General features: G+C 49.9%; 1 protein-coding gene across 4 annotated transcripts in view; it reads right to left on the bottom strand.

The window, feature by feature from the left end:
- Positions 1-6611: 6611 nt before the first annotated feature.
- Positions 6612-20316, bottom strand: part of LOC103720602 — a 39177-nt gene continuing 25472 nt past the window's right edge. For all 4 annotated transcript variants that reach the window (XM_039126035.1, XM_039126034.1, XM_008810390.4 and 1 more), the window contains exons 8-9: positions 7620-7722; positions 6612-7189 (exon numbers count right to left, since the gene is read on the bottom strand). In XM_039126035.1, coding sequence (XP_038981963.1) covers positions 7092-7189; positions 7620-7722 — 201 coding nt within the window. In that variant the 3' untranslated portion in view covers positions 6612-7091. The remainder of the gene's footprint in view (positions 7190-7619; positions 7723-20316) is intronic.

Raw genomic sequence — 20316 nt, 5'->3', positions numbered from 1 at the left:
ATTTTTTTAAATTTTGAACCCTAATTAACCCCTCTTGATCCATTTTTACCAACCTAGAGTCAATCCAAGTTGCACTTTTCTGCCTAATTCTATCACCAATTAACCAATTATAGGCTCAATCAAACAAGATTCCCACTTATTTCATCAAATAATATGAACAAGTTAACCCGAATTCACTCAATTTAGTCTAATTCACCAACTCAATACAATTCCTTCCCATTTATCCATAGTTTCACCTTTCCTCTATATTAATTAATAATTTAAGGTTCTTATTGAACTTCTCTATGCCTAATTTGATCAAATTCTACATATACAGTTTGACTGAACCCAAATCAATTCACTTTTTAGCCTTAATCTTATGATTTTTGAAACCTACTCAAATGGGTTCAGATTGGATTCAAATTTGAAGCATAACCTCCTTTCATAGAATAATGTCATGGACTTGCTCATAGGCTATTGGGAGAAGGACCGACCTAAGCTAATAAATCCATGTGGGACCTCTTTTATTAGTCAGTGTGGGACTATGATAATCTACCCCACCAAATCTTGTGATGCTCTCATCACGGTTAGCTTGTACTCAAGAGAGAGGAGTACACGGTCGGCCCAAGTCCTACTTGACCCTATAATGATGCAGGAGTATGGCACATGAGCCATAAGGAGTCCTTGTATGGTTAGGAGTTTAATTTGAATTTGGGTCCTAAATTGAGTCTTAAATTGAGTTGTAAATTTGTTGATTTGAGTCTTCAATTGAGTCCATATAATTGGTTGCTAAGTAGCATCTAATTGAGTCCTTGTAATTGAATGCCAAGTGGCATCATCATAGGGTTCATGTCATAGTGTGAAGAGGGAGTTGAATTGGTCAAAGCCTAGATTGAACCTTTTCACGCCATGAAGATTGTGACGTGGAGAAGGGATAAATCCTTGACTTGGTCAAGGCTTTTCCATGTGTCCCCACATATGGAAGGATAAGGCTTGAAGGGTTTTTTTAACTTGATCCAAGGAATTGATCCGTCATGTGGCAATCCCTTGACTAGGTCCAATCTGCATGGAGACCTCCCTTAGCCCTCCACGTGTGAGATCATGGCATGAAGCCTTAGTAAGTTTTGACTTAGGCCGAATCCTAGGTTACTTAGGAAGTCTATTTAGCCTTAAACTTTAGAGTTTAGTCATATCTTAACGGGTTCATTGTAAACCCACGACTCATCTATTTAATGAGGTGAACATGATGAATAAATCAACACATAATATTTCGGCTTGCAAATTGTTTGTGATCTAGAAGTGAGAGGCTTCTCTTCTTCCCCTTTGGTGAGACTCCAAAAGCTCTTATTCTTCTTTCTTAGTGAGATGTCAGGAACACCCCTTGGGTTTTGGGTAGAGGTGAGACTCTTCTATTCAGCTCATATTTATCATATTTATCTCATTTCTTCAAACTGCAGCATCTACCATTGAATCCTCTTTCACCTGCCAACCATCACACCATAATCCTTTGGGTTTCAAATCTAATTCATGGTCCTTCATCCCTTCCTTCTCACATCCAATAACCATAAACCATAGCCATCACACAAGGAAACATAGAGTAAGAAATTTCTGCTGCATACTCTAGGCCGCACCACATCTCAATCCCCCTACGCCACTATATATTGTCCTCCTCGACCTTAGTATACCCTAGTGAGGAGCTCATGTGACTAATAAAAGTTGCGAGGCACAACATATTTGACTCTGATACCACTTGTCAAGGATTCATAGCCCAAAAGTTTAAGCAATTGAGAGGAGGACCAGTCTATGCTAATAAACCCATGTGGCATCTCTTTTATTAGTCAATATGGGACTATAACAATAGGTACCCTAGTTAAGGTTTCATACTTTTGAATATCTCTACCCTCATTAATAAAAAAATCATCCCAAAAATATCTAAAAATCTACCCAAAAATTGCAAAAAAAAATAGAAAGGGGTGAGAAATTCAAACAAATCAAACACTTTGAGCTCTAACTAATTTTCCTTCTCAAAGTTAAAAGGAGGAAAGTATTTAGCCACAGATCTATGAGATATTATCCTATCCATTTGAACCAAGCCTTGATTTGTGGCTCTCTCCTTAAGCTAATGATTGGATGCCGCTTGACATCATCTCAATACTTATCCAATTCAAAAAATTCAAACTCTATCATTGATTTCTCTCTCCTTCAGTAATAAATAGCTCCTTGAATGAAAGAATTGGATCCTTCTCCTATTTTTAAAGTTCCTTTCATTGATCCTTTAGTCTCCCCTTAGCCTTAGCTCTTCCTTTTTGCTTTCTATTTTTTCTCTTCCCTAATTTCCTTATATTTAGATCCCCAACACAAGGAGCAAATTCATATGAGATTCTAGGAGGCTTAAAATAAGAAAGAGTATAAGCTAGAAAAGATCTCCCAGGAAATCTCTTTCAAGAAAAAGGAGCATGCTAGAAGTGAGTCAACCTAACCTAGAGAAGCGCACCCCCTCTCTTTTTCTTTATTGTTGCTTTGATTCATACAATCTTGATGCTAGATTTGCAGTTTGCTATTGATCAGTGAAAGTTCTTGTTTCTTGATGATAGATTGGCTTGTTTTTTGATAGTGATTCATCATTCATGAATGCAACATACAACTCTTCATTGCACTGCACTCTTCAAGTGTGCATGTTCCCCCTACTCTATTAACATAGCAAGCTTTTGTGAAATAACTCCTAAGACCAAGGATATTTGAGATTTTTTGCTTATATAAATTTTGCCAATACTTACCATGTTGGGACTAGTTCCTAATTCTAATTTGATGCAAATTCATATTTTTTAGGAACAAGCGGGAATTTGTTCATATTTATTAATAGGATTTTGGTTCACATGACCATTTGCTGCAAGTGCTTTTCACAAACCTTTTCTAACTAATCATGTAGGAGATTTGGTTTATTATTAGGAACCTTAGGTCTTTATTGCATAAGATGTAGGTGGGAATTTTAGGATTTTTTTTAAAATTGCCAATAACTTGCTCCATAATTATGGGGTCAGCTCTTTATTTGCTGCTTTGCATGCCTCTTTTTATTTATTGGTGCAGTTACTAAATTTGCACAAGTCTCCTGTGTATGGTTACCAAATCCTATGGAAGGACCTACTCCTATCTTGGCCCTTATACACACTGGTCCTTTGTTCTTTAGCTTATTTTAGCTCAATTCTTTTATGTTTACTTATTTGATTGTAGATCTTTGATATCTCATTCTAAGCATGTAGATCTGTTGATAAAGTCCAGTACTCCTTTTTATCCTTTAGAAGGCCTTTTTTATACAATTTATGGTGTATGGGTGGCGAGAATTCATTATTTCTAAGCCATGTCAGTCATGCATCTATCCATGTCAATGGCGGGTGCACCCTAGGCCCTTCAACATAAGGAAGTATGGGCCTAGATCTTTGTGTCTAGGGCTAGTAGGACTACCTCACTGTTTAAACCTTCCTTAACATTACCCTTCAACCTTATCTAGGAGAGGTTTGTAGATTTTCTTCAAGTTTTATGGTTTTAAAGCCATAAATAACTAGTGGAAACTCCCAAACCCTTCCGATCTCGCAATTCATGCCCTTTCTTAAGAGGTAATCATAGTTAATTTTGCTTGTGCTTTGATATTCTGTGGTTGTACTTTGTTAGAAGTAGGGTTGACTTAAAAACTATTTGTATATTTAACATTAAAATGTATTAAGAAATCATGGAAGTCTCCTTTACCCAGTCATAAAATAGTATTAGATCATATTATGCATCGGCCTTAAAGCTAGAGAAGAGTCCACTAGTGTCACTGTTTGGGTAGAATGACCAAGTGAATAGAATATTTTTTTGTGGAGAAAATTGGATCATTCTAGATACTAGAAAATAGTTCATAGCAATGAGTGAGGTTAGATAGCACACTTATATGGCTACCATTGTATATGGTGTCCGATATTGTATTGGAGTGACCATTTCACCATAGTCATTAAAGTAGTTGACTTTATATTGGTGGTATGGTTCATACTAAATGGTCAAAAGCCACAAGACATATCTTAGAAAATCATTTTCAAAGTTAGAGGTTTTATTCTCATATGCACAACATGCAAGTAGTTCCTTAACCCAAGGACATGACTACTTACTACGATTTTGGTTCAATAAATTTGTGTCCAAATATAATATTTTGGAAATATATCCTTGATAAGGAGTATAGTAGTTTATTCTATATTGTCACTATAAAAAGTAAGAATTGTTCTAACAAGAAATCCACCTACCGCAATTCATACATACTAGAAAAAGGACACATCAAACATAGGAGTCCTGATACCACCAATATTTTAGCTAAACATTTTCTTATAATATAATCATTATTTATTTTGCATATAATAAAATATTATTTAAACTTGGTTTTGTTCATGCATCCGTTTTATGCGGTGTCTATTTTGTCTAGAGTTCTAGTGGAGGCAATAAATTTTAGAAACAGTTGTGATGCATGAAGGGAGACTTCTCTATCCACTCTATCCGCCAGAGATTAGGCACAATTATACATTCTATGTAACAGGAGGCTGATCTACCTTATTTTATTGTTACTATAGCACATCCATTCAGTAAGATGCATGGGACATGTTAGATGGGCGACCCAAGTTGGCTTTGGAGTCGTACGCTTATCCATCAATCTTAACCTTCTCAAGTCTCTCTTGTTTTCTCCCCATACTCAGACTTAGTTTAATTGAACAACAGAATCTAGAGATTGGTTCATATAGCCAGCATAAGGAGAATATTAGGTTGGTATTTCAAACAAGGAGCCAAACTCACCCTACACCAGGATTTACTAGAGTAAGCTACTCCTAAGGCTAACCTTAGGTGGCTAATTGCTTCTAGAAGCCTCAGGTCAGCCAAACCTAGTCTTCCTAGGTGGCCGCAACTACTAGGGTTTATATGTACGGTGGCAGCATAAATATCTTAGGGTTTCTACCCTAGGGTGGCAGTGGCTCCTCTTATTATAGATAGAGGAGGTGGCACATGGTTGAGGTATCACAGAAATTATATGGTAGAAAAGAGTGTCATGGCTAGAGGTGTGCAAGAAAATGTGTAGGTAATCCTAAGAGAGAGACAGGATGAGGAGGAAGAATAGGGATATTGAGATGAGGAGTTCGGTAATTTTTGGAGGGCCTGTCAGATGCAAGTACTCTGATACATAGAGATCCCTCTTTTCGTCTTCTTCGCCATCTCTCATTGTTACCCTGCCATCCTTGCAGTTATACATCTATCTTTATATGCATGCAGTCTATCTATTCATGATGAATTATCATTTAGAAGTGATTCTATTCTTTATATTAATCTGCTGTGCAACATTCTAATAGATTGTTCTCATGTCCATCATACTTGGGTTTCTTAAAATGTAATATATTTTCAATATTTCTGTAATAGCAACTAATTGTAGTATGTGATTTTTAGTGGTTATATTGATACAAAATAGGAGAAACAGATACAAATTCACCATAAGATAAGCTTTTCTGAAATATTCTAAGCTCAGCTTGTTCCTTAACTGAGCCGAGCTCTGACAAGTCAAGCCCAAGCTGCTCGAGTAGGGCCCTACCTGTCACCTTTCCTTCTTAGTGGTTGGGCCTTGTCACCGGTTCAGAGCATGGTTGCAGATGAACCATATTCTATTTTAACAAAATCTAATCTACTAACAAAATAACCTGACAGATATCAAGTTGTTGATAGCTATAGGTTGTAATGGCTACAGCCCCACTCTCCGGTCTGTTGATTTCCTAACAGCAACAGAAGCTACCATCTATTAATACAAATTCATGTTTCCATAGTAGGTTTGTCAAGGTTCAAGTTTCTCCCCACCAAAGAGAATGGTGGGGTCGGGGGTGGGGCGTTCAAGTTTCACCCTTATAAATGGCAAGAGGATTCTGGGAATGCAATGCCTGATACATCAACATTTATTTACGTGATACTCCAAACAAATTCTAAAGCATTTCATAGAATTCAAATGAAGGACCACCTAATGGTGGTAACCGGTCGCTAGATTTGTCTCCCGCCAGTAAAATGGACCTAGTTCCAAAACATAATAACTGACAGTACTGAAACAGTCAAAATATAGGCTGAACCGATAATTGAATAGCCTTAAGAACGTAAGCAGGATATACATGCTGTCTTTTGCAATTACATTACTATTTGTTTTGAACCCTTTCCAGAGCCACCTCACACCAAATCAACCACAGACAGCATGAGGTGATTAATAACAATTATTCTTGCAAAATGCAGTAGTCCATCTATTTACTTGCTCTGAAAAAGTAGGTGACAATATTCCTCAAGCAACCAAATTATAAGATTGCAATCATTATCAGTAGTATTTTCTAGGACCACAACTTTTTCTGCCACCTGTATGCAACCCCTTTGACCCAATCAGCTTGCCAAACTTTTCCAGACTTTCTAAGATTATCCAAACTAGTGTAACTCGATAATCTAAAAGTAAAGGTCCACCAAGTGTGAAAAATAATCTAGCTAAACCAAGTAATAACAATCTAACAATGCCAAATAGCAACACAATTAGAATACACTTTCTAAAAACCAAACAGGTTTAAACCAGTTTTAACTAAAGTGGATAAACTCACAACTTAAAGATAACCGAACTTAAGTATTCATATGGTTGCTCTGAGTTTCAAAAGACAGGTTTACACCAAAATCGTAACAACATGACAGGAAAACCAAACAGGTTCAAGCAGTTTTAATTAAAAATGAATAACTCACAACTTAAAGAAAAACAAACTTCAGTCTTCATATGGATGCTTTGAGTTTCCAGAGACAGGTTTACACTGAAATCTTAACAACATGACAGGCAGTTTGCAAATATGCTCCATCTGCAAACAGAACTCATATCCCTGTTTTTGAAACACATCAACTTGATCTTCGCTAGAAACAAGAGTTTAATGAATGTGCAGTACATATTGGTTTTCGACTTCATTTTCTAGCTATAGACAGACCCTTGATATACATGTAGAGATGGAAATTCTTGTCCAATGCTTGAAATAAGAACTTGACACACATAACATGATTCATTTGAATTTGTCAAAGAAGGACAACCTTTAATCGATGAGCTAAACATGGATGCGATAAAAAATGCAGCCGTCAACAGTCTCCACAACTAACTGATTCATCCGTAATAGCAGCAACAAGTAAGATCTTCCCTTGCGCCCTGCAGCAAGAAAAGAAGCCTCAGACCCCAGACACATGCAATTGAATATTTAGGGAAAAAGAGGGGGAATGTGAATGTCACATTGCTATGCAACTGAGTATTTGGAGAAACAGTGACTCCATCTGAAATGCCATATTGGCCTTACGTTTAGCGGAATAAATCTAGTAGATTTACATTTATGTCCATTAAGCCACATTAATGGAGCATGCACAATACAAAATCCAAATTCGGTGAAGCCCCCAGCAAATGCCAGTGGATGCTCTCATAGTAGATATGTATGTGGTACATGAGCATGTTTATTAAATTTGTGCACCACATATAACATAAAAGAGACACAAACAAGGATTAACAGCAGTCTCATGTAAAGTTGGTACAAATAATTGATTCAGCTATGTCTAGTCAGAGCTGAAGAGCAACTGGTATAACATACCAAGCCCCATTGTCTCAAGATCATCTTGGTTAAATGCATCATTACTCTTTGCTCTGTCCTTACAAAGGTATGAATTCATCTTGACAACAGCTTCCTGGAGTTCCTGCAAAACAACATATATTAATTTGCAGTGGTTCAGAAGAAAATCAAGTAGGAACTAAAGTTTGTTACCCTCATTGTGGCAAACCCTGAGTAAATGGATAAAGCATACGAGATGGAGCGCTTCAAGAAAAGGGGAAAAACACACATTTTCTGTAGCGAACTATTTGATAAAACATCATACCAACTGCATGATATGATTAGGGGTGCAAATGGGTGACCCCGACCCGACCTGGTTTTTTGTTCGAGTCCTATTTTGGACCCAGACCCGACCCGGTTGAAGATCGGGTCGGGTCGGTTCGGGTTCAAGTCGGGTTCGGGTCGGATCCGAGTCGGGTTCGGGTCGGATCCAAGTCGGGTCCACTTTCTTTGTGCTTTTGGAAAAGAATTTGGGCAAATCTAATTTGGTCATATCATAATTATGAGGTGCTGGGTGACCCATGACTTGAAAGACTCGCAATTGACCTCCAGTTGGAACAGATGACCCATGACTTACTAAGTCGGTCTACAAGCCAAATTTCATATCACACTATTTTTTATCTAAATGACTGATTGGGCGGAACTTGGTGTCTCCCAGCTCCCCTCTCACGAGGACAAAAAAAATCCCAGACCTTCTTCCAAAATCCAATTCCATTGCAGAAAACTGGCACATGACCCATATTCAGTTCAGTGTTCCCTCACTTTCTCCCTTCAAAAGTTAAAAGAAACAAAAACCAAAAAATAGAAGGAAAAAAAAGCCCGGTACCGAGACATTAGAAGTATCAACAGTGTAATAGATCGAGAGAGAATCCTGACGGAACAAGGTTCCTTTGGATTCTGTGAACCTATGCTTGTTGCTATCCTTCCACGCTTGAACCCTACTCCTCTTAGGGCTTTTCCTCCTTTTTTTCTCTCTCTCTCTCTTCAGGTCCATTCGGGTCGGGTCAGGTCCGTTCGGTAAACCCAGACTCGACCCAAAAAATGATTCGGGTCCAATTTTAGGACCCAACCCGAACCCGCGGGTCCTAAAATTCGGATCGGATCGGATCTATGCAGGTCGGGTCGATCCGACCCATTTGCAGCCTTAGATATAATAGTTGATATTTTGCTTTGGAACTAGAGAAAGGTATATTTCTTGAGGTGATTAGGAAAGCCAACAATTTGGATGCTTTCAAGTCCTATTTTAGTATATTTGTATCAAAAGAATCTGTCTAGTAATAGGTTATAGTAAAAAGGTTTCTAATGCATTAGGGATTGTCTTTTTTTCTTTTGGTATGTATTAGGATTGTCTTTCAGTGTCATTTAGGTATTTTGCCTAACAAGTACATACATGTTGGAACAGCTAATAAACTGAAAGGCCTTTACCAAATTGTTCTGGCAGGTAATTTATTCAAGCTACCCACCCATGAATGGCATGTATCTGGCTTGATCAAGCTTGGATTGTTATGCAGCTAAAAGAGCTAAACAATTGTTTCACAAAAGTGAAAAATGATTTACTTCCTTGTGTGGCATGCTTAAAATTCATCCAGCACATTCTTAGTTTTTGATAAGGAAAGATTAGTCCAACATAGTTTTACATGATTGTAGATCTTATGACATTAGATAATCAACTTCATAACCAAGAAATGCTGAACCAGCCCGTACCGAACCGGTAGGTCTCTGACCGGTCCAGTTCGGCGGTGGAAAACAGTTCCGGCCCCATAGGGGCCCGAACCGACCGATATTACATGTGTGCTGGTGCGAACTGGTCCGACCGGTTGTCACAGTGTGCGCAGGCGGGTGCACTGCCTACAGCGCGTGCACAAAGCGCTGTGCGCACTATGTTATATAAACCGGTTTGATACCGATCCGGTAAGCGACCGGTATGCCTACCATTATCGGTTCAAAATACCTTGTTCATAACTATATTATTGATATGCAGTCAAATATTGCTTTTTTGGAATTAAAGGGGATTAATAATCTTTCTCAAAAGATGATGAAAATTAAAAGGATATATTGTATCCACTAGTTTATAAACTTATTAAAGTGGCATTTACTCTATCAGTGGGTATCGACAAAACAGATATTTTGTATCTGTTATGGGGAAATTTAGCCACCATGCCCCACGTGACCGGCACGCGCGCCCAGGAAGACTACGGCAGTCCCTTGATCCAGCAATCCGACCCCGAGTCGGATATCTTCGGCTCCGCAGCCCGACCCCGAGTCGGCTGCCCCTTGATCCAGCAATCCGACCCCGAGTCGGATATCTTCGGCTCCGCAGCCCGACCCCGAGTCGGCTGCCCCCTGATCCAGTCATCCGACCCCGAGTCGGCAATCTCTCGACAACGACAGGCTGTTCCCCTGAGGCACGCCGCGGCCCCCTGCTCCACTACTCCCTGCAACGGTCGCATCCGGCGCTGCTCCACGATCTCCTGTAACAGCCGTACAAAGCGGAGCCCCACTACGCCCTGTCATGGTCGTACCCAGCGCTGCCCCACGACGCCCTGTAACGGCCATGCCAGTGGCAACTCCATCGTGCCACACGATGACCAACCCCCCAGAAAGACCCCCCAGCCTGGTATATATGCGGCTGGGGGGGAGAAGGGGGAGGGTAAGCAAAGGTTTTCCAGAGTATTCTCTTACCTGCTGCTGCTATCTCTCCTTCTCCTTCAATCTCCTCTGACTTGATCGTCGGAGGGCCCCCACTACCCCAGTGGTGGTGCGAGGCTTGCTTGCAGGTTTCCCGGTGGAAGGTGGAGCACAATCAACCCAACTCCAAGGGAACCCCGTTCACACCGCTGTGCCAATCGTTCTCGGTTTGGACCACCAGCAACAGTTGGCGCTAGAGGAAGGGTCGGATCTTAGAGCGATCGTAATAGCACGGCGAGGTGGTCGTGGAGCTTCCAATGCTTCCGGTCGCGGGGCCTCTCGCGCCTCTGGCCGGAAAGCCGCTGCATCTCCAACACGCTCTCAGCAACACTCCACCGCCCCACCGCCCATTCAGACGGTCGAAGTCGCCCAGTTCGACCAGCTAGCCCAGCAGGTTCGCACCCTCGCGGAGGCGGTGCAGAATCTGCAGGGTGCGATGTCCCGGGCGCCGCAGCGGGCTCAGGAGCCGCTGCTGCCTGAGCGTTCGCCTGCCCTCCTCAACCCGCGCTCCTTCCTCTCCCATGGGGAGGAGCGCCGGCGCGAGGAGGATTCTCGAGCACGCTCCATTCTGCCGGGACCTTCCCATCGGAGTTGCGCGGGGTACGAGAGGCGGGCCCGGGCGCATTCCCAGACCCCCCAGTCCTCAAGGAACCCGCGCTCCAGTCGGTCTCCCTCTCGCCGCTCCTTGTCTCCCACCCACCGGTCGCGCTCCCTGGATCGGCGGGTGGACGATCTCCACCGACAACTCCAGGTCCTGAAGGGCCATTCCAAAGATCCCTTCGCCGACTTGGAGATCTCCTCCCAGCCGGCGCTTGCCTCGAGGATCCTGCGGACCCCGAATCCGCCGGGTTTCAAAATGCCGGCGATCGAGCCCTATGACGGGGCGGCGGACCCTCGGGATCACGTCGAGAGTTTCAGGACCCTCATGCTCCTCCACGGAGCATCAGATCCCCTTCTCTGCAAAGCTTTCCCGGCAACCCTCCGTGGCCCGGCGAGGGCGTGGTTCGCCGGGCTGGAGGCTGACTCGATCCGGTCCTTCGACCAGTTCACTCGCCTCTTCATCACTCACTTCGCCGTCAGTAGCCGGCGGCGACTGGTCTCCGACTCCCTCTTTGATGTCCGGCAAAACGAGGGAGAGAGCCTGCGGGATTATCTTACCCGCTTCAACAAGGCTACGCTGGAGGTCCGGAACCTGAGTCAGGAGGTGGCCCTTTCAGCCCTGAAGCGTGGCTTCCGGAAGGGCAGACTCACCTTCTCCCTGGATAAACGCCTGCCACGGAGCTTCCCGGAGCTGTTGTCCCGGGCGAACCAGTATGCGGACGCCGAGGAGGCGGCCGCCCACCGGAGCAAGGAGGCCGCCGAGATCCCTCCAAAGCTTGGGAAGAAAAGGCGAAAAGAGGCACGCCAGAGGAGGAGCCCGACGCCCCAGCGTCGGCGCAGAAGCCCGTCGCCGGCGAGGAACCACGGCGCCCCACGCCCTCGTTCTCCGCCTCGACGTTTCAACCGGTACACCCCTCTCCTGACTCCCCGGGCCCAGATCCTTATGGAGATCAAGGAGCGGAAGGATCTCCCGGCTCCGAGACAGATGCGGAAGATCCTTGGGAAGAGGCCCTCTCGGGCGTACTGTGAGTACCACCGAGACCACGGCCACGACACGGAGGACTGCTTCCAGCTTCGGGACGAGATCGAGGCTCTCATCCGTCGGGGGCGTCTCGGTCGATATGTGAGCGACCGACGTCCCCCCGCAGACCCGCGTCCGGCCGACCCGGCTCCTCCGGAGCCTCGGGAGCAGAACCGACCCGTTGCGGGCGTGATCCATACTATCACTGGGGGCTGCTCTCGGCCTGTGAGGAACGCAGGGGGCTCGGCGGAAGCATCAGGGATGGGCGTCGTAAAGAGGCAGAGGGTCGGCAATGTAATCACCTTTTCTGATGAGGATGTAAAGGGGGTTCAGACTCCCCACGATGACGCCATGGTGATCTCCCTCACTATGGCAAACTATGATGTAAGGCGTGTTCTTATTGATAGTGGAAGCTCAGCCGATATTTTGTTTTACGAGGCCTTCCAAAAGATGAGCTTGTCCAGACAATTGTTGCACAAAACATCCACCCCCCTCATCGGATTCACTGGTGACGCTGTCCCGGCCGAAGGAGTCGTCGAGCTGCCTGTGACTGCGGGCGTTGCACCCGCAGAAGCCACGGTGCGACTCGGGTTCTTGGTCGTCCGTGTTCCCTCGGCCTACAACGCTATCCTCGGACGACCCGGACTGAACGCCCTTCGTGCGGTGGTCTCTACGTACCACTTGCTCATGCGGTTCCCCACGGCGGCTGGGATCGGAGAGGTCCGAGGTGACCAACCGACCGCACGGCAATGTTTCCTAGCGACTCTCAAAGGGAAGAAGCCCGTGGAAGCCCTAAGCGTCGAGTCCCTTGACGCCAGAGACGAGGTGGCCTTGCGGCAGGGGGAGCCAGCCGAGGGTGTGGTCGAAGTTCCCCTCGAGGAAGGCCGCCCGGACCGGACGGTCCGGGTCGGCGCCAATCTCGACTCGGGAGCTCGGGCCCGGTTGGTGGAATTCCTCCGAGCCAATGCCGATGTATTTGCCTGGTCGGCGGCCGATGTACCTGGGATCGACCCGGAGGTCATTTCTCACGCCCTCAACGTCGACCCGACCCACCGACCAATAAAGCAGAAGAAGAGACACTGTGCCCCGGATCAGATCCAGGTGGTCGACCAGGAGGTAGACAAGCTCTTGGAGGCAGGATTCATAAGGGAGGTAAGCTACCCCGAGTGGCTGGCAAATGTTGTACTTGTCCGGAAGGCGAGCGGGAAGTGGAGGATGTGCATCGACTATACCGACCTGAACAAGGCGTGCCCTAAGGATAGCTTTCCGCTTCCGCGAATAGACCAACTGGTCGACGCGACTTTCGGATATCAGCTGCTGTCTTTCATGGACGCCTTCTCCGGTTACAACCAGATAATGATGGCCCCACAGGACGAGGAGAAAACTGCCTTTATAACAGACCGGGGGCTGTACTGCTACAAGGTAATGCCCTTCGGTCTGAAGAATGCTGGCGCCACTTACCAGCGCCTCGTCAACAAAATCTTCAAAGAGCAAATCGGCCGGAACATGGAGGTGTACGTGGACGATATGCTGGTGAAGAGCCGCCATGCAGACCAGCACATCGCGGATTTGGAGGAGACTTTCACCACCTTGCGGAAGTTTCGCATGAAGCTGAACCCAGCGAAGTGCGCCTTCGGCGCTTCGGCCGGGAGGTTCCTCGGTTTCATTGTCAACCAGCGGGGTATCGAAGCCAACCCGGACAAAATCAAGGCCATCCAAGGTATGTCCCCTCCGACCAAAGTAAAGGAGGTTCAGGAGCTCGCTGGAAGGGTCGCCGCGCTTGGACGATTTGTGGCAAAATCGGCCGAACGCTGCCAACCATTCTTCAAGGTGTTAAAACGCCCGAAAGACTTCCTCTGGACGGCCGAATGTCAAGCAGCATTCGACCAGCTCAAGGAATACCTGGCGTCTCCTCCCCTACTGTCCAAGCCGCAAGAAGGGGAGATGCTCTACCTCTATCTGGCGGTCTCCCCAACCGCGGTCAGTGCGGTGCTGGTTCGGGAAGAGGCAAAGCTCCAGAAGCCTGTGTACTACATCAGCCGGGTCCTACGGGATGCCGAGACGCGGTACACGAAGGCTGAAAAGATCGCCTTCGCGCTGCTGACCGCGACCAGGAGGCTTCGCCCCTATTTCCAGGCTCATTCGGTCACCCTCTTAACCGATCAACCACTACGGCAGATCCTCAGCAACCCCGAGAATGCGGGACGACTGGTGAAGTGGGCAGTAGAACTCGGTGAGTTCGACATCCGCTACCAGCCTCGACCCGCCATCAAGGCCCAGGTGCTCGCGAACTTCCTCGCTGAGTGCACGGTGCAGGAGGCGGAACCTAAACCGCCGGACACGCCCAGCCTCGACCTCCCGATTTGGACGCTTCACATCGATGGGTCGTCGAACCCCGAGGGTGGAGGGGCCGGGCTGGTCCTTACCAGTCCTGATGGAGTGATAGCCGAGTATGCCTTGAGGTTTGGATTTCCAGTGACCAACAACGAGGCGGAGTACGAGGCCCTAGTCACGGGACTCAAACTCACCAGGGAGCTCGGCATTCGGCGTTTGAAGGTCTTCACCGACTCCTAGCTGGTGGTCGGGCAGGTTCGTGGGGAGTTCGAGGCCCGGAGCCCGACCATGCAGAACTACGTCCGGAAGGTGCAAGCACTCATTCCCAACCTCGGCAGTGTCGACATCCAGCAGGTCCCCAGAAGCGAAAATGCCAGGGCCGACAGGTTGTCCCGCTTGGTGGGCACAGAGGCGCACAACTTGTCGAGGGCAATCTACCTGGAGACCCTGGATGCCCCGAGCATCGGCGAGGCTGGAGCGGTGATGGCGATTGATCCGGAGCCGTCTTGGATGGACCCGCTCGTCGCCTACCTCGCCGAAGGGATCCTCCCTGAAGACGAAGATCAAGCTCGGCGACTTGTCAAGAAGTCCGCCCACTACGTACTCTATGAAGGGAGGCTGTACCGGACCTCGTTCACCGCCCCCCTCTTAAGGTGCCTCCGCCCCTCGGAGGCGGCCTACGTCCTCGGCGAAGTCCATGAGGGCGTCTGCGAATCGCACTTGGGGGCTAGGTCCTTAGCGCACAAGATCATGAGGCAAGGCTATTATTGGCCTACCTTGTTGGAGGACTCGAAGGATCACGTACGGAAATGCGACGCCTGCCAGCGCCACGCCAACGTCCAGAGAGTCCCTTCTGTCCCCTTGGCACCAATCACCGCGCCCTGGCCCTTCGCACAGTGGGGAATGAATATCCTCGGACCATTCCCCGTCGCTTCAGCTCAGCGGAAATTTTTGATTGTTGCAATCGACTACTTCACCAAGTGGGTGGAGGCAGAGCCGCTGGCCACTATCACGGAGGCGCAAGTCCGGAAGTTCGTGAAGAAAAACATCATTGTCCGATTTGGGATACCTCGGGTCCTCATCTCGGATAATGGTCGACAGTTCGACAACAAGCATTTCCGTGACTTCTGCGAGGAGTTCGGGATCGAGCATCGGTTCACATCTGTGTCGCATCCCCAAACCAACGGTGAGGCCGAGGTCGCAAATCGGACAATCCTCCAAGGAATTAAGGCGCGAATCGGTCGGACGGGGCAAGCTTGGGTCGAAGAACTCGAGAATGTCCTTTGGGCATATCGGACCACGCATCGGACCCCTACCGGGGAGACGCCTTTCAGCCTAACCTATGGCACGGAAGCGGTTGTTCCCGTGGAGCTCGGACTCCCCTCGCCCCGGGTGGCCGCGCACCGACCCGAGGCCAATTCGGAGCAACTCCGAGGAAACCTGGACCTCTTGGAAGAAGCAAGAGAAATGGCGCAGGTTCGGATGGCGATGTATCAGCGGAGGGTGGCCCGATATTATAACTCCAAGGTCCGACCGAAACTTTTCAGAATCGGAGATCTGGTGCTCAGGCGAGCCAAAGCATCTCAACCCGCGGAAGGTGGGAAGCTGGCGCCAAATTGGGAAGGCCCGTATAGGGTTCGCTGGGTAAACCGACCTGGCTCCTACCAGTTGGAGGCCCTAGATGGTCGAGAAATTCCGAGGAGCTGGAATTCCGCTAACCTGCGGGTGTATTACCAGTAGAACGACAAAGCCAGGAAGACAGTTCGAAAAATGTACAATTCTTTTCATTTCAATAATTTCTGGTTACAACGGTGTGTTCGTGTGATTACAAAGAATTCCCAGAGGGAAATTGGGGAGTAAAGAAAACAAGGAAGAGGTGGAGACTCCGTGGAGCTGAAGATCTGGGATCCCGAACCCTCCATCCGAAGCAGCTGCAATCCCACCGGGCGTGGGTGCTTCTCCCCGGAGGCGCCATCGACGCCTCACGCAAAAGACGAAGAGCCGGCGCGGACGAAGAAGAAGTGGACGAAGGAGGAGTTCCCGCTGCCTCCAGAGGAACGCCACCTCCAAGGGATATTCCGGTCCTCCCCAGGAGAAGGGGAGGGAAGGAACACAAGGGAGAAGAGCGCGAGGAGGCGCGAACCCGGATGAAGCGTCTGGCGCAGAGCTCAATCGGGAGGCGGGGCTGAAAGGAGGGGGGATGTGATCCCGGATGAAACGCCTAGAGCGGAGTTCCGCCGGGGAGAACCTCCCTGTTGATCCCAGATGAAACGGCTAGTTGGCGGAAATCGCGAGGGGCGCGCCTCCCGTTCCTCCGGCGGGGGTTTCCCAGCCACACGCCGGAGAGGAGGTCCACGAACCATGGCAACCTAAATAGCTCCGGCTTGGCAGGCTCCACCGCGCCTGCACTTATATTTATAGCCAAACTGAGCCCCCCCGGTCGTTCCGATGCGGGTGGCTCCAATAAAGGCGGGCGCACCGAATCCGGAGCCGTTCCGGCTCTCGAGGCGTATCCTCCCACGATCTCCTAAGAGTCGTTCTCCTTAATTGCATTCTTCATGCAGGACACTCCGAGCAGCGTGTATCCCGCGGCCCACGTATCTCCGCTCGCGCCCAGGCCGCATCCGCCTCGAAGAGCGCGCGTATCGCGGCCGCTTAACTGACACTCCTTGCAAGCAGCAACTGGCGATCCGATTTCCCAGGTAACGCTTCAATTAGCATTTAATGCCCTTCCAGTGTTCCCCAGGCGACGCTTGGAGAGGAAGAGAAACACGATCGTAGCTGGCCACGGAGAAATCCCGTCGAGCGGCAAGCGACAGGCGCGTGGCCAACGAGCGAAATTTCCCGAGGCTCGGCCCTCGGATGCCAGGCTAACCCGATGATCATCCCGGGAGCAGACTAGCCTGAAGCCCCGACCGGTCGCCTTGGCTTGCGCCAGCCTTGGCCGACCAACGAGCGGAATCTCCCGAGGCTCGGCCCTCGGATGCCAGGCTAACCCGATGATCATCCCGGGAGCAGACTAGCCTGAAGCCCCGACCGGTCGCCTCGGCTTGCGCCAGCCTTGGCCGACCAACGAGCGGAATTTTCCGAGGCTCGGCCCTCGGATGCCAGGCTAACCCGATGATCATCCCGGGAGCAGACTAGCCTAAAGCCCCGACCGGTCGCCTCGGCTTGCGCCAGCCTTGGCCGACCAACGAGCGGAATCTCCCGAGGCTCGGCCCTCGGATGCCAGGCTAACCCGATGATCATCCCGGGAGCAGACTAGCCTGAAGCCCCGACCGGTCGCCTCGGCTTGCGCCAGCCTTGGCCGACCAACGAGCGGAATTTCCCGAGGCTCGGCCCTCGGATGCCAGGCTAACCCGATGATCATCCCGGGAGCAGACTAGCCTGAAGCCCCGACCGGTCGCCTCGGCTTGCGCCAGCCTTGGCCGACCAACGAGCGGAATTTTCCGAAGCTCGGCCCTCGGATGCCAGGCTAACCCGATGATCATCCCGGGAGCAGACTAGCCTGAAGCCCCGACCGGTCGCCTCGGCTTGCGCCAGCCTTGGCCGACCAACGAGCGGAATTCCCCGAGGCTCGGCCCTCGGATGCCAGGCTAACCCGATGATCATCCCGGGAGCAGACTAGCCTGAAGCCCCGACCGGTCGCCTCGGCTTGCGCCAGCCTTGGCCGACCAACGAGCGGAATTTCCCGAGGCTCGGCCCTCGGATGCCAGGCTAACCCGATGATCATCCCGGGAGCAGACTAGCCTGAAGCCCCGACCGGTCGCCTCGGCTTGCGCCAGCCTTGGCCGACCAACGAGCGGAATCTCCCGAGGCTCGGCCCTCGGATGCCAGGCTAACCCGATGATCATCCCGGGAGCAGACTAGCCTGAAGCCCCGACCAGTCGCCTCGGCTTGCGCCAGCCTTGGCCGACTAACGAGCGGAATTCCCCGAGGCTCGGCCCTCGGATGCCAGGCTAACCCGATGATCATCCCGGGAGCAGACTAGCCTGAAGCCCCGACCGGTCGCCTCGGCTTGCGCCAGCCTTGGCCGACCAACGAGCGGAATCTCCCGAGGCTCGGCCCTCGGATGCCAGGCTAACCCGATGATCATCCCGGGAGCAGACTAGCCTGAAGCCCCGACCGGTCGCCTCGGCTTGCGCCAGCCTTGGCCGACCAACGAGCGGAATCTCCCGAGGCTCGGCCCTCGGATGCCCGGCCTAGCGCCGGAAGAATTTCCTGAGGCCTAACCCTCGGATGCCTGGCCTAGCGCCGGAAGAATTTCCTGAGGCCTAACCCTCGGATGCCTGGCCTAGCGCCGAAAGAATTTCCTGAGGCCTAACCCTCGGATGCCTGGCCTAGTGCCGGAAGAATTTCCTGAGGCCTAACCCTCGGATGCCTGGCGTAGTGCCGGAAGAATCTCCCGAGGCTCGGCCCTCGGATGCCCGGCCTAGCGCCGGAAGAATTTTCTGAGGCCTAACCTTCGGATGCCTGGCCTAGCGCCGGAAGAATTTCCTGAGGCCTAACCCTCGGATGCCTGGCCTAGTGCCGGAAGAATTTCCTGAGGCCTAACCCTCGGATGCCTGGCCTAGCGCCGGAAGAATTTCCTGAGGCCTAACCCTCGGATGCCTGGCCTAGCGCCGGAAGAACTTCAAGAGTTAGGAGTCGGCGAGACGCTACCAAGAGTTAAAAAGAGGAAGAACGGCTCCGAGAGCGTCAAAGGAGGAGCGAGCGAACAGTCCGACGGCAACGACAGCAGCGCAAGGGAGAAACTCGAAGATGCCTGCGAAGAGAAAAGCGGACGGGGGAGGGCCCCCGGTTAAATAGGCGGAAAGGCGGGTGACGCCTCGGTGACGCCAGAGGACGCCTGGCTGCCGAAGGATCGCTCGCGCCCCAAAGGCGAATCGACGCCATTAAGGAAGGATGTCCGCCGAAATCCGCAGACTGCCAGATCAGCGACAACCGCTATACGCCATAAAGAAGGCGGGGAGCTCGAAGCGCGCGCGCCTTTCCGAGGGATGGCGGCAATCTCGAAGCATCACTCCCTTCACCCGTTCCCCTCCTGGTTCCAGGCTCGGAAGTGGGGGGCTACTGTTACGGAGGAATTTAGCCACCATGCCCCACGTGACCGGCACGCGCGCCCAGGAAGACTACGGTAGTCCCTTGATCCAGCAATCCGACCCCGAGTCGGATATCTTCGGCTCCGCAGCCCGACCCCGAGTCGGCTGCCCCTTGATCCAGCAATCCGACCCCGAGTCGGATATCTTCGGCTCCGCAGCCCGACCCCGAGTCGGCTGCCCCTTGATCCAGCAATCCGACCCCGAGTCGGATATCTTCGGCTCCGCAGCCCGACCCCGAGTCGGCTGCCCCCTGATCCAGTCATCCGACCCCGAGTCGGCAATCTCTCGACAACGACAGGCTGTTCCCCTGAGGCACGCCGCGGCCCCCTGCTCCACTACTCCCTGCAACGGTCGCATCCGGCGCTGCTCCACGATCCCCTGTAACAGCCGTACAAAGCGGAGCCCCACTACGCCCTGTCATGGCTGTACCCAGCACTGCCCCACGACGCCCTGTAACGGCCATGCCAGTGGCAACTCCATCGTGCCACACGATGACCAACCCCCCAGAAAGACCCCCCAGCCTGGTATATATGCAGCCGGGGGGGAGAAGGGGGAGGGTAAGCAAAGGTTTTCCAGAGTATTCTCTTACCTGCTGCTGCTATCTCTCCTTCTCCTTCAATCTCCTCTGACTTGATCGTCGGAGGGCCCCCACTACCCCAGTAGTGGTGCGAGGCTTGCTTGCAGGTTTTCCGGTGGAAGGTGGAGCGCAATCAACCCAACTCCAAGGGAACCCCGTTCACACCGCTGTGCCAATCGTTCTCGGTTTGGACCACCAGCAACAGTATCCATATGTATATGTATAGTTGAAGGAGCTTTTTCTAAAATGAATATGGAAAAGAATCAATTGCATGATTGGATGTGCAATCCATGGATGAATTTGGTTACATACAATGAGGACATTTTCAACAGCCTTAACAGTGAAGCAATCATGCAG

The sequence above is a fragment of the Phoenix dactylifera genome, chromosome 4 (assembly GCF_009389715.1).
Source record: "Phoenix dactylifera cultivar Barhee BC4 chromosome 4, palm_55x_up_171113_PBpolish2nd_filt_p, whole genome shotgun sequence".
Lineage (NCBI taxonomy): Eukaryota > Viridiplantae > Streptophyta > Magnoliopsida > Arecales > Arecaceae > Phoenix > Phoenix dactylifera.
This window is presented reverse-complemented; position numbering and strand designations above follow the sequence as displayed.